The sequence below is a fragment of the Leopardus geoffroyi genome, chromosome D1, assembly GCF_018350155.1.
Source record: "Leopardus geoffroyi isolate Oge1 chromosome D1, O.geoffroyi_Oge1_pat1.0, whole genome shotgun sequence".
NCBI lineage: Eukaryota > Metazoa > Chordata > Mammalia > Carnivora > Felidae > Leopardus > Leopardus geoffroyi.
Window position 1 is genome coordinate 87,945,948 of NC_059329.1, and position 13,198 is coordinate 87,959,145.

At 49.0% G+C, this 13,198-nt stretch overlaps 1 protein-coding gene and 1 long non-coding RNA gene across 2 annotated transcripts; one reads left to right on the top strand and one right to left on the bottom strand.

Annotated features, from left to right (window-relative positions):
• Positions 1-1,236: 1,236 nt before the first annotated feature.
• CD1H11orf91 (chromosome D1 C11orf91 homolog) lies at positions 1,237-3,338 on the bottom strand. The gene is made up of 2 exons (XM_045484910.1): positions 2,737-3,338; positions 1,237-1,493 (listed from the first exon to the last, which is right to left on the bottom strand). The coding sequence occupies exons 1-2, from the start codon at positions 3,200-3,202 to the stop codon at positions 1,408-1,410; spliced, it is 552 nt and encodes a 183-aa protein (XP_045340866.1). The 5' UTR covers positions 3,203-3,338; the 3' UTR covers positions 1,237-1,407.
• LOC123601561 lies at positions 2,606-5,397 on the top strand. Its single transcript, XR_006714158.1, has 2 exons — positions 2,606-2,768; positions 5,114-5,397. It is a non-coding gene; the product is annotated as an uncharacterized LOC123601561 (long non-coding RNA).
• Positions 5,398-13,198: the final 7,801 nt, after the last annotated feature.

Here is a 13,198-nt window from a genome sequence, read left to right on the forward strand (position 1 = left end):
TGAATCTCAGGCTCAGGGCTACTGGTCAAGAGCTGGCCACGCCCCCTCCTCGACACTTCCTTCACTTGATTCTAAGATGCCTTTCCGTTCTTCTTTGCGGAAAGCCCAAACGTCACAAATATTTGGCTATGTTCCACAGTGGCTGCAGGCATAGTGAGGGCACAAGGAAATCCAGATGCCAAGCATCAAAATGTTACACTCGATGAAGACTTGTTTCCTAAAATATTCTTTATTTGTGGGCTTGTGTCGCTGAGCTCTCGCTCCTCCTTGCCATAAAGACAGCACCTGGCCTCACGGGTGGTGCCACAAGCCATAGACACCTCTGCCCCAGCAGGGGGGAAAGGACAGGTGGGGCGGGGCCACACTGTGCTGCACCATCACTTCTTAGTTGGATTATTATGACAGCCTTCTTCCTGCTTTCCCTGCTTCTTAGTCTACTCTTACAAGCACAAGTCAGACACTATCACTTGGCTGAAAAACCTCTAACTACTACATCCTCCACTGGGAGTAAAACCCAGAGTCATTGCCATGGCTGCAAAGTCCCATGTGGAAGGACCCTCTGCACTCAACCCTACCATGCTCCCTTCAGTCCTCCCGCTCCAGCCATCTGGGCTCTTTGCTGACCCTAAAACATCCCAGTATGCCCCCAGCCTCAGCCTTTGCACTGGCCCTTGTGCCTGGAACATTCCCCCACGTGCCACATGGCTATCACCCTCAACTTCCTTCACACCTTATTTAAATGTTACCTCTTCTAGAAACCTTATTTGAAATGCCACCCTGTTTTCTTCTGACCCTCCTGACCAACCTTGCCCTACTATTTTTGTTTCCCCCTTAGCAGGTTATCTGTGATACCATATTATGATATTTATTGTCTGTGTCTCCCCAACTCCCAATCCCAAGAGTCTAGGAGGGCACCTGGTACATAATAAGCACGTGAATTTCTAGGAAGGACCATGGCTTTGATCAGATCATCAAAGAGTTTTGTGGTCCAAAAGCTATCCAACAAAACACTTCCCAGGACTAAAGCTGTTTGAAAACCAACTCTCTGTTCCAGTCCTCAAAGACCCTTTCTGAGTAGGGGCACCACAACCAAATATATATTGCCCTTGGCTTTTCCCAATTCCCTCCACTTGGAGGTGTTGGGGGGGGGGAGTCCCCTGAATGCCAGCTGGGCAGCAGCTTCCAGACCCTGTGAGAGAGCTCCCCCAGCAGCAGCACAGAGAGCAGACAAACCAAGAGATTTACCACACAAGTGGGCACTGTATATGGAGTACATGCTGGGAGCAATGAGAACAGCAGTAAATACAGAACAGAAAATAATGATCTTTGACACGACAACAAATGGGACACATTATCTAAGCACTAACACCTAAGGAGGCAGCTGCCCTAGCTCTGGGGGGCAGATCCTCAGGAGAGAGAGGCTGACTTCTTTCCAGGCTGCCTTGTCTTCAGTCCTTGTAACTTTTCATCTTTCAGTGCCTTCAAGAATTTATCTGCAGGAGAGCAAAACAAACATGGCTGTAGTAAAGATAAGGGCTCTTCTAACGCTTCCAAAGTAAGCTTCTGGGACGCAATTGTGTGCTCCCTGCATGAACCCAGAACCCAACATGGGTAGGAAAAAACCCCTAACAGCCAAAACATGTTTAAGTGGAGAAAATGTCGTAAAGAGGTCCAAGACTCAGCCTGTTTTCTAGGGATTTTTTCCGTGCCTTTGGGGAAGAGGACCTTACAGGGTGCCTGATGAGTTGGGGACCATTCTCATGGCCACATTAACCTAAACATTTAGGTTATTTCATACTCCCCTTCCGTGTGTGGCAGGGGAGCCAACTTAACCTGTGTGGTTGTTTATAATAGCGGGGATAGTCCTTCTAGAACAATCTTCCCTCCTCCAGTGTTGAACTGCAAGCCTTAGCCGAAACAGGTGATAGAAAGACAGTCTGCAGAACAGCCTATGGTAGTGAATATTCTACAGTGTGAGAGGTCCTCGTGCCGAGTAGAATCAAATTTAACTTTACCCTTCAAGGAGAACAACCGTCAGCTTGCATGCTAGAGGAATCCTGCCCACATCAGAGCACACCTGGTCTGCCCTCGTCCAGAGCCCTAAGACTTTAGATCTAACATCTAGAGTCCAAAACCCTGGTGAGAGGGCTACCAGAGCCAGGGCTAGGGTTCACAGGGAGGTTACCTTCCAGCATTAAGAAGTGGAGGGCCCCAGAGGCCCTCAGTGAACTGTCCTTGGGCTTTCTGGGTCTTGCACAATTCCCACCTCTACTTACAGACACTCCAACTGCTATTCGCTTCCCCCTCCTCACATGGAGGGCCGCAGTTGGAGGTAAACACTAAAGCTCAGGTCTCTAAAGGAAGGGGTTTGTGTGTGGCGGGTGATGGTAGTATTACTACCACAGGGGACGGGGCAATTATGGTGCAGGAGGTATCAAGTGCAGGATGGGGTGGTGGTGGATGGAGGTTTGCAGGCTGAGAATCTAGATTACCAAAAGGGCTCAGGATGGAGGGAGGGTGAAGTTTGGGACAAGAGTGTTCACGAAATCCTGACAGTGATGAGGGAGGGCGTCGGTTGAAATCCAGGAGGAGTGAATCTGGGTGCTAGGGGCGGGGATTGTCGATCTGGGATCTGGACTGAAGTCTTAGCCGGTGGCCACATTGCCGGGGAGGGGATTTGGGAGGCACGGAGCCAAGGGGGGGAGCGAGTCAAGGCCGGCCAAGGAGGTCACGCACAGCGCTGGGAGTCGAAGCCGTCCCCAGTGATGGTGAGTAGCTCCAGCTCCTTAATCCGGATCTCCAGCTCGCATAACTCCTCGGGGTGGGAGGCGGAGGCGAGCCGAGGAGTCGTGGGGCAGGGAGCAAGGGGCGACGCAGCCACCTCGGGCCCTGGCGGTGGCGAGTAGAAGAAGCGCAGAGGCTCGTAGGGTATGGAGGCCAGGCCGGAAGGCCAGGGCGGGGGCCAGGGGCGCTCGCCCGGGGGCCCCAGGCCGGGTGGCGGCGGCAGGGGCGCTTGAGGGAGGGACCGTCCCCCCGGCGCCGCCCCGCCAGGCTTCAGCGGCACAAAAAGCTTCTTCCAGATGTTGAAGTCGCTGAGCGGAGACGAGGAGACGCCGCGATCGTAGAGGGACGGGAAGTAGAGGGGCGGAGCAGGCCGCTGGCTCATGGTGGGGCTCTGGCCGCCTCGCCGCCCCTTCGGCATCTTTTGAATAGGAGGCTGCGTGGGAGGAACCCCGCGCCTGGAGACGCGCGCCCCAACCCCGAGTCGTCAGGTTCTGAGGTTCCACAGGCCACGCCCCGGCGGAGCGCGGCCCCACCCCTTCGACCAGCCCCGCCCCCGAATAGGCGGGGTTCTGCGGCCGGCTGGCCACGCCCCAGGACGTGCCCCGCCCACTGAGGACTGGCCTCGCCCCTGGAGCAGGAGGGGGTTGACGAGCAGCGGTGACCCGCAGGCGCGCCTTAATCCGCTGCCCTACCGCCCCCGGGTTTCCGCTGCGCCCCGCGGCCACCAGACGCCAGCCAATTTTTTCGCCCCCTCCGGTCCCGCCCCTCGACTCTTCCCACTGCCCCTACGTTCCGCAAACCTGGCTTTGCCGCAATTGCGGCCATGGCTCCAGCTCTCATCTCACATGTCATCAGAAACTCAGACAAAAACAGGAAGCACGGAGCTGGCCTGAACTACAAGAGAATACATTTTTCAGTCTTCTCCTTTCATAGGGAGAAAAATAATATTTCCTAAAAACCTGCCCACTGCGACAGCAGACTTCCCTTACCACTCTCTCTGCAAAGTATCTGGGGAAATGAGTTGACATCTATCCTACGGGAGGCAAAGGAGAAGATGGTTGACTGGGAATGGCTGTTAAAACCAACCGATGTTTCTGCCAAACTTCCCAGGGTTGTGGAAGATTCTGGAAAAGGGGACTCTGGTATGGACTTGTAATAGAGCGGCAGTAGAATGTCTTCAATGAAATGCAGTTTAATTTAGTTCTTTTCCAGACACATTACCAGGCGTTAACAGGAAGCAAACTGCCCATAGGAAATCCCACCTCAAATAGCTCACTCTCTTTAAGAGTGACCTGTAGGGGTGCCTGAGTGGCTGAGTGGGTTAAGTGCCTGACTTCAGCTCAGGTCATTATCTCACGGTTCTTGAGTTCGAGTCCGTGTCAGGCTCTGTGCTGACAGTTCAGAGCCTGGAGCCTGCTTCGGATTCTGTGTCTCCCTCTTTCTCTGCCTCTCCCCCATTCACCCTCTGTCTCCCTCTCTCAAAAATAAATAAACATTTAAAAAAGATAATAATTAAAAAAAAAAGTGACCTGTACTGTCCAAGGGACTTGTCCAGCTCATTTACATACATGAGTAACTCGTATTAGCCACAGACTGGGGCGGGGGGGGGGGATAAATTTCCTTCAAAGCCTCCACCTAATGATTATTGGTACCTAATGATTATTGGTATGTAGGGGCCAGTTTAGATTGGCTAGTCAGTACCAGCTCCATTAGCAAAAATGGCTATATACAGATGCTGTATATAGGTGTGTGTGTGTGTGTGTGGTGTGTGTGTGTAGCACAACAGTGGAGACAGATGTCCAGGCTGGAGATCTTTGGGTAAGTTGCTTGACTTCTAAGACAGTTTTCTGTAAAACAGAAATAAGAGAACCAGGCTGCCTCACTTGCTTGTGGCAATCCGACAGAAGACAGAATGGTGTGTGTGAAGCACTTGTAAGCTTAGAAACTGTCCAAGTGTAAGGAGCAGCTGTCCCCACTGAGGGACCTATCTGAAGCTGAGAAGCTTTGTCTTCCTATACTTAGTGTAAACTCCTTGAGGGCAAGAATCCAGCCTTATAATATTGAACATATAATAGACTTAATAAATACTTGAGAACTTTTGAAACAGTGTTATGTGTTTGGGGAACTGAAGGGGACCAGAATATAGCACCCTAAAACATGCCACTTTGGCATAAGGATTACTGTGAACTGAAGGCAATTGAGGAACAGCAGACACAGGGGAAGCTCTGTACTCTCCCTTTCTGCCTAAAAGCAGGGTATAAATTTCCCTTTGTGAAGGTAATGTAAATTTCCCTTTGTGAAGGTATCCTCCTCCCCTTTCCCATATCAGGAAGAAGAGATGATTCTTATCACTGGAGATGGCACGGACTTGAGCCTGCATAAACAAATCTTACTACACAACCCTTATCTTTGATAAACTTCCCCCATATATCTACCTTCCTACAATTTATGACTTCTAGAAGCCCAATCCCCTTTTCCTTTGTCTTGTCTCTGGTCCACAATGTCACCCTTTGTTAAAATGGCTTATAAGCTCTCAAGCCTAAATGTTTCTTTGGGTTTTCACATCTTTTCTGTGAGGCCCCATGTACATGCATAATAAATCTTTTCTGTTAATCTGTTTTTTCCCAGTTTAATTCACACGATCCAACTACTGAACCTAAGAGAATAGAGGAAACTTCCTCCCCGCCCCCCCACCCCCACCTCTACAGAAGCATAGTAGTGGTGAGAACCAGAGTTTTGGACTCAGACCTGGGACCAAGCCCTGGACCTACTGTGTACTCAGCTGTGTGGATGAACTTTTCTGAACCTCAGTTTTTTATCTATGTAATGGGAATAATAATGGTACCAGATGAAGGAGCATAAGGCAAGCTGACAGCCACAAACACCGCCACACCCCCTCCCCTGACCCCCACCCCCAGATGGAATATGTGTGATATTTCTCAGGCACTCCTGGCTGCCCAAAAACAAAGGAAAGGGGGAAACAATTTGTTAACTGAGATCATAATCCTGCAGGACCTAAATCTCCATCACCCCTCCTATTGATGTGGGGGACAAAGGCAGAAGGAAATGGCAGATAGAACTAAATTACCTTATAACCTGCAGCCCATTGACAAATACTTGAAGCTGGCAGAGTAAAATGTTTCTCCAGGAACTCCCTATGGTCTTAATGCTAATGCTTTGCTAGAGGGAAAACCACCTTAGTTTGACAATAGCTAGACCTCCACTATCTTGGTAGTCTTCTTTAACCTATGAAAATCTCACTGGAAACTTCCCCTGGATTTTACCTCCCCCAGCCCCATAGTATATAACCAGTCTCTCCTCCTGTCCCTGGGCAACTCTTTCTGCCCATGGTTCCTGTCCTCGTGGCTTAATAAAGTCACGTTTTTTGCACCAAAGATGTCCTTGGCTCTGGACCCCATGAGCCCCGCTATCACCCCTAAAACCTCATCAATACCTACTCCTTGAATTGGTAAGATTAAATGAGACAATCTAAGTACTCTGCCATAGAACATGTTCAGTAATGTTAACTCTTTTATTCTATGTTGAAGATCCTTAGATTTTGCATTATGTTCTTTAAATGATGCAATGCAATCACATTTTTACTCCTATGTATCCATTCAAAGAGAAAAAGCTTACAGATTTTAACTCCATGGTAATCTAAACAGATTTTATACTGGGTGGCTTAATTATAAGACAATCATAACATTACAAATGGTAGGTTAAAAGAAAGGTGGTTTCCTCTAACAACCACACAACAAGAAAACTCAGGTGCCACAGTGAACAAACACTGAAATAAATCCCAGCAAAGTCTATATGGGGTAATAACCTCAGTAGTTACGGCAAAACCCCACAAATTATTCCTGCAAACATCTGGGAAAGTAAAGTTGGTGATGAAAAGATAGAACAGGTTTACGTTTATTTAAAAAAAAATTTTTTTATGTTTATTTTTGAGAGAGAGCAAGCGGGGGAGGGGCAGAGAGAGAGGGAGACACAATCTGAAGCAGGCTCCAGGCTTTGAGCTGTCAGCACAGAACCCGGCATGGGGCTCAAACCCAGGAACTGTGAGATCCTGACCCGAGCTGAAGTCAGATGCTTAACTGAGTCACCCAGGTGTCCCTAGATACCCCTAGTTACCTCATCTATCTTAAACAGAACATTCCCCTCCCTGGGCTCTAAAGCTCTAGTGTCACCTGTCTTGCCTTTCAAATTCCCCATTAAGTACCATCCTGTTGGGGCTTGAGGGATTCCATCTCTTTCTTTCTTTCTTTCTTTCTTTCTTTCTTTCTTTCTTTCTTTCTTTTTTTGATTTGTTTATTTTTTAAGAGAGAAAGAGAGAGATTGAGAGAGTGAGAGGGGAAGGGGCATAGAAAGAGGGAGAAAGAGTCCTAAGGAGGCTCTGTGCTGGCAGTGTGGAGCCTGATGTGGGGCTCGAATTCATGAAATGTAAGATCATGACCTGAGTGGAAATCAAGAATCAGATGCTTAACTGACTGAGCAACCCAGGTACCCCTGAGGGATTCAATTGCTAAGACCCAAGCTCCCTGCCTGCCCTTGGAACCAGTGAGAGAGATGCTCACACGGGTTCCTCTTTGCTACTAAAGGTCTGTTGGAGGACACGGCTTGAGGTCTGGAAGCCAGGTGGGATTACTAGAACTACATCCCTCAGCTGAGCTCACCTACCCGGCGCAAGGCCCTGTGGGAAAGGGCCTTGTCCACAGAGAAAGAGCCTTTACTGGCACAGCGAAGAGCAGGCCAAAGACAGACCTGGTCTGTTCTCCAGTCACCCAAAAGGGCAGTTCTTCTTCCACTCTCAGGAGAAGGAGGCACACGAGTGTCACCCTTAAGACATGTGACACAAGATGCCTGGGTGGCTCAGTCCATTAAGGCTCTTGGTTTCGGCTCAAGTCATGACCTCACAATTCGTGAGTTCGAGCCCCACATCAGGCTCTGTGCTGACCGCTCAGAACCTGGAGCCTGCTTTGGATTCTGTGTCTCCCTCTCTCTCTGTCCCTCCCCTGCTCCCTCCATCTCTCTCTCTCTCTCTTAAACAAACTTAAAAAAAAAAAAAAACAGACACATGGCACAGTGGGGTGAGGGTTCCTCCCAACACTCTGATTTAAACTCTCTAACCCAGGCTGCTGCCCCTTAGTCGGGGGTTATGATTTCCCATCGCCAAAGCCCTCTTCAGCCCGGAGCTGCCGGGACTACACGGGTTACTGTTTGCCTCATTGCCTCAGCCATGGCCTGCCAGAGGAGTAAGACAGCTCAGCACCGCAGCTCTGCATCTAGACACACTGCTGGTGATCACAGCCTCCCCAGGTTCCCAGGCTCGTGAAGGGCACATGGTGATTTGCCATGTCTGCCTTGACTCCAGATGGCTTTTAGGGCCATGTAGTGCTTGTGGTTTGGAATACAACAGAGAGGTTGTGGAGTGAATGTTTGTGGTCGCCCCCCCACCACCAAATTTATATGTTAAAATCCTAACCCCCAATATGAGGCCATTAGGAGGTGGGGCCTTTGGGAGGTGATTAGGTCAGGAGGTGGAGCCCTCGTGAATGGGATTAGTGCCCTTAAAAAAGAGAGCTCAGGGGGTGGCTGAGTTAAGCATCCGACTTCGGCTCAGGTCATTGTTAGGGTCAGGCGTAAGGCAGGGTAAAGAGAGGAGTCAGAGGCTACAAAATTTTAGCAGTCAAAGGCTTTATTTGGGAACTAAGGTCTCGGGCGAGGTTCCGTGACTCAGGGAGAGAGAGAGAGAGAAAGAAAAGCCAGGGAAGTCGCACCCAGGTGTGGTGGGGTGGGGTTTTTAAGCTGCAGCGGTTCCGGGTTTAGGTCCGGGTGGGCCTTTTTCGCGTCGGGTCGTGCTGTCGCTCCGTGATTGGTTGACCTCCAATTCGTTCTGGCAGCTACTAGGGGCTTTTCGTTGGGTTGTGCTGGCGAGATGGCTGTCCCCTCTACTGTGGTTCCAAGGACATCCTAACAGTCATGATCTCAGGGTTCCTGAGTTCCAGCCCCGCATTGGGCTCTGTGCTGACAACTCGGAGTCTGGAGCCTGCTTTGGATTCTACGTCTCCCTCTCTCTCTGCCCCTCCCCCACTCACGCTCTGTCTCTCTCTCTCTCATAAATAAACATTAATAGAAGAAGAAGAAGAAAAGAGAGGTCAGAGAGCTCCTTTGCCCTTTCCACCTTGTGAGGAAACAGCCAGATGATGGATGCCTGTGAGCCAGGAAGGGGTTTTCACCAGACACAAGATATGCCAGAGTCTTGCTCTTGTACTTTTCCAGCCTCCAGGTCTGTGAGAAATAAACGTTTGTTGCTTAAGCCACCAAGTCTGTGGCATTTTGTTATAGTAGCCTGAATGCACGTTGGAACCCAGGAGTCTGCGACTGGGGGAAAATCACATCACCTCTCTGAACTTCAATCTTCTATAAAATGAAGACAATATCTACTTCACAGGGTTGATGTAGTTGATGAAAATATGTACACGCAGTACCTGGGACACACAGTGGGTGCTCAATAAAGTGTGACTGTGATGATTATACAGTCTTAGGTGGATTCCTTAGTCCACCATGAAGCCCTGGTGAGTTGACTAGGAAAATGGAGTGGGGAAAGGGGGGGGGGGTGTCACTTCCAGAAGACCAAACCCACTCCAGATAATTTAGCAAGCCCTATACCCTGGAAACTGCTTCCTTGCTGTAGTGCTGAGGACAGTGATAGTAAACACGTGAAGAGAGGCTACCTACCGTGTGCCACGCTTAACTCCACTAATCTTCCTAACAACCCTGGTCTGGGATGTTATTATCTGAATTTTCCAGATGAGAAAACTGAGGCACGTGAAGTGAAGCAACTTGCCTGAGGTCCTGTGACTGGTTAGCGTCAGAGCTGGCATTCCTAACAGGTGGATGAGCTACACCGCCCCTCCTCTGGCCCCCCCCACAGCCCCCCCAGCCCTCAGGGCAGGCCCACAGCTGGGCACTTGGCCTCCTGTCCTCTTCCCGGCAGGGGGCTGGCTCTACTTGGAAGTTGTTTGTGCCCAGCTATTCTGGGAACAGCCTTTTTCTCGATCACTCATCTGAATTAACCATTGTGTTGGTCTGGATCTAGGGGACCAGATCCAGGGGACGTTCACACTTCACAACACCCTCCATTTATAAAAGTTTCTGAGAAGTACAGTTCAGTCCTTATTCTCATTTCCCTCAGTGGGTGTTCCTCTGTACTGGCAGGGTCAGCAAATCCTTTAATAAATGGAAGCCTGAGAGGCAGTTGAGCGCAATGGAGCGAACAGGCCTTGGAAGATGCACCGGCATCAGCCAGCTGGACGGCCTGTGGGTAAAAATAATTGCAGCGAACACCTCCTGACGGCTTACGATCGTGCGTTCTCATGTTATCTGGACAGCAACACTCAGTGTATACATCTGTCAGAATTTTCTGGGCACAAGCAACAGAAATTGATACTGAGAATTTACACAGAGGGCTAGGAGACAGCTCATGGGTGTGAAAGCTTAAGAGTTAGGTGGAGGAGGTACAAAAACCGGAGTAGCTTCAGGATCCAGGTAGCAGGAAGGAGTCAATAACCTGTTCAGTTCTGTCCCGGGGGTGGTAGCCAGCTGTTGGTTGGCTATTCTTTCTTTCTTTTTTTTTTTTTTTAATGTTTATTTATTCTTGAGACAGAGACAGAGCATGAGGGGGGAGGGACAGAAAGAGAGGGAGACACAGAATCTGAAACAGGCTCCAGGCTCCGAGCTGTCAGCACAGAGCCCGACGTGGGGCTGGAACCCACGAACTGTGAGATCATGACCTGAGCCGAAGCCGGCCGCTCAACTGACTGAGCCACCCAGGCGCCTCATTGGCTGGCTATTCTTAATGACTATTCCCTTATCCTTTTACCCTTGCCACCTTCCCCTTACAGAGGTTGGAAAAATTAAATACTAGCTTTGCCAGTCCCCCTTAAGGTAGGGGTGGCCATGGGACACAGTTGTGGTCAGAAGATATGACCAGAGGAGAGCTGGGAATTTCTGGGAAAGATTATACTTTCCTGATAAGAGTGATGAAAACTGAAGCTTTCCCTTCATCTCTTTCTGCCTTAAAACTTGCTGGAACTTCTGCAGTCCCTTTGTGATCAGGAGGGAAAGACCAAGACTATCACCAACAAACACACCAGCCCAGACATTGTGGAGCAGTTGAACAGATGCCAGAGGCTGCTTACCTGCAGAGTGTTTATGCGAGAAAATCAGACTTTGTCTGATTAAGCTACTCTGAGTTGGGTTGTCTGTTACTTGCAGGCTTCCTGAGAGGCTCACACCTTCAACCAAAACCGTTTTTTTGTTTTCCCCAGTCCTTGCAGAACTCCACCGAAGACTTAAATTCTTGGGAAGAACATGCCCAGCTTTCTCGGCTGGAGGAGGGTAGGCCACCTTCGTTAACGGTTCCGCCGATACCGCACTTAAAGGGTGGGGGGAGTTCCTCAAAAGGTGAGTATGCTCTCGTTGCCAGAGGTGGGGGGAACAGAGGCCAAGAGGCTGAAAGTCAAATGTCCGTTAAGATGGGTGTCACGGTTACAGCCGTGAGGCTGACGCAGAGTCTCAGGGTGGCGACATAGTATGCCCAAAGCCTCTGAGGCATGGGCACGCACGGGGCCTGGCACTTTACCTTGCTGCAAGTGTATTGCATTTAAGTAAAGGATTGCTGGCGTGGGATTTCATTGTAAACCCGAATCTTAAAAAAAAAATTCTCAAAGCTACATTATTCATATCATATACACGTTATTTCCATCCCAATCTTGAGTGTTCTTTTAACTGCTTCCCATAGCTCCGGAAGGAGGGTGGTTTAGTTAGCAACTGTCAGTTAACCCTTTTCACTAGATGTCTTGGTTAGAGATATTTGGTTGCAAAGAACACAACCTTTTTCACTCATTCAAGCACCAGGAAAGGGCAGGAGGAGTTACAGTATGATTAGACCTGACTGAATCCAAGGGCAGAAATGGACAGGAAACTGTAATTTGTAAGCACTCTGATGGATTTGGGTATAGATGATAAATACTATTCATGATTACTGAGAAAAATTAAGTGGACCGCTACATTTATAGTGTTTGGAATAGTGCCTGGCACACGGTAAGCCCTCAAGTTGGGACCAGCATACTCCAGGGTTTAACATTCAGGGTCAGGCCCCATTTTGTCTACATCAGGAGAGTTTATGAACTGAAACACTAAGTTCCAGTTCTGGCCATAACACCATGTCACGAAAACACATGAGAAGGTAAACAACGCTGTTTACATTCCCGTAAGGCCTCCATCTTATCAGCATCAACGTTTTGCCTGATTTCTATAAAACTGACAGCCAGACGGGGTGGTGTTAACTGAGCCAGCGTGGGCACGGATTGTATATAGGAGTGACACGGTGTGGTCCGCCGGTTTGCATGGAGCCAACAATAGTGAGGCTGGAGAGAGAAGCACCCTTAGGGAAGCCCATCACGGAAATGAAGGTCCTCACTCCACAGTGTAGGACTTGTTTCCCAGTTCAGTGCCCTTGCCCCCTGCAGGGTGTGTGGTGTCTCACCACTTCGCCTCCCAGAGGCTGTGGCCCTACATGACTGCTGGGGAAAAGGAGGACGGACAGACAGACATCCTTACGACAGAGCCTTGCAGGCACCCATCTACTCCAAAATAATGTATATATAAACAGGAAGTTTTAGCCCAAGTAAAAATCTTGTGGTGAACAATCCCATAATAGGCAATATGAATGGGAGATCTCTGGTCAATTTCTACAAAGCCAGTGGAGTGAATACAATGTGTTTCACTGTCGATTCTCTGATCCCCTTTAGTTTTAACAACCTGGACTCTGTGTAACCTGCGTCTTTATTACAGCCCACTTCCTATCTGCCAGACACTTTGCAAATGTGAGACCACAAGCCTCACACAATTTTTTTTGAGGTAGGTGCAGGAAGCCGGAGTTCAGAGAGGGCCAGAAAACTTGTCCAGAGACATAGCCAATTAGTGGAAGAGACAGGATCTGAACCCAGGCCCCCAACTACCAAATCCATGCACTCAACTGCTGTTATCCTGAAATGAAATAATGATGAGAGGCAGTGGATCTTGGAAACAGACTGTGGCAAACACAGTGTTTTGAAATTATATCATGTTTCCTAACAGTCCTAAGTGGGTTCTATAAAGCTCACCCGGTTGGATAACCTAAACTTTCAGTGAAAAAACAACTGTACTTCATGTTTTTATTTCTAAAAAGAGGCAGGAATCAATTTCTTCAAAGCAAAAAAGCACCCAGATCTCCTCCAGGCTTTGTCCCAAAGTCAAATTGGCATGCATTAAAGGCAGGTGCAAAGGACATAAGGCAGCACAGTGGCCAACGGGGCAGCTGAGTGTGAACCCTAGACTTGATGATATATTAACCTTGGTGACAGTC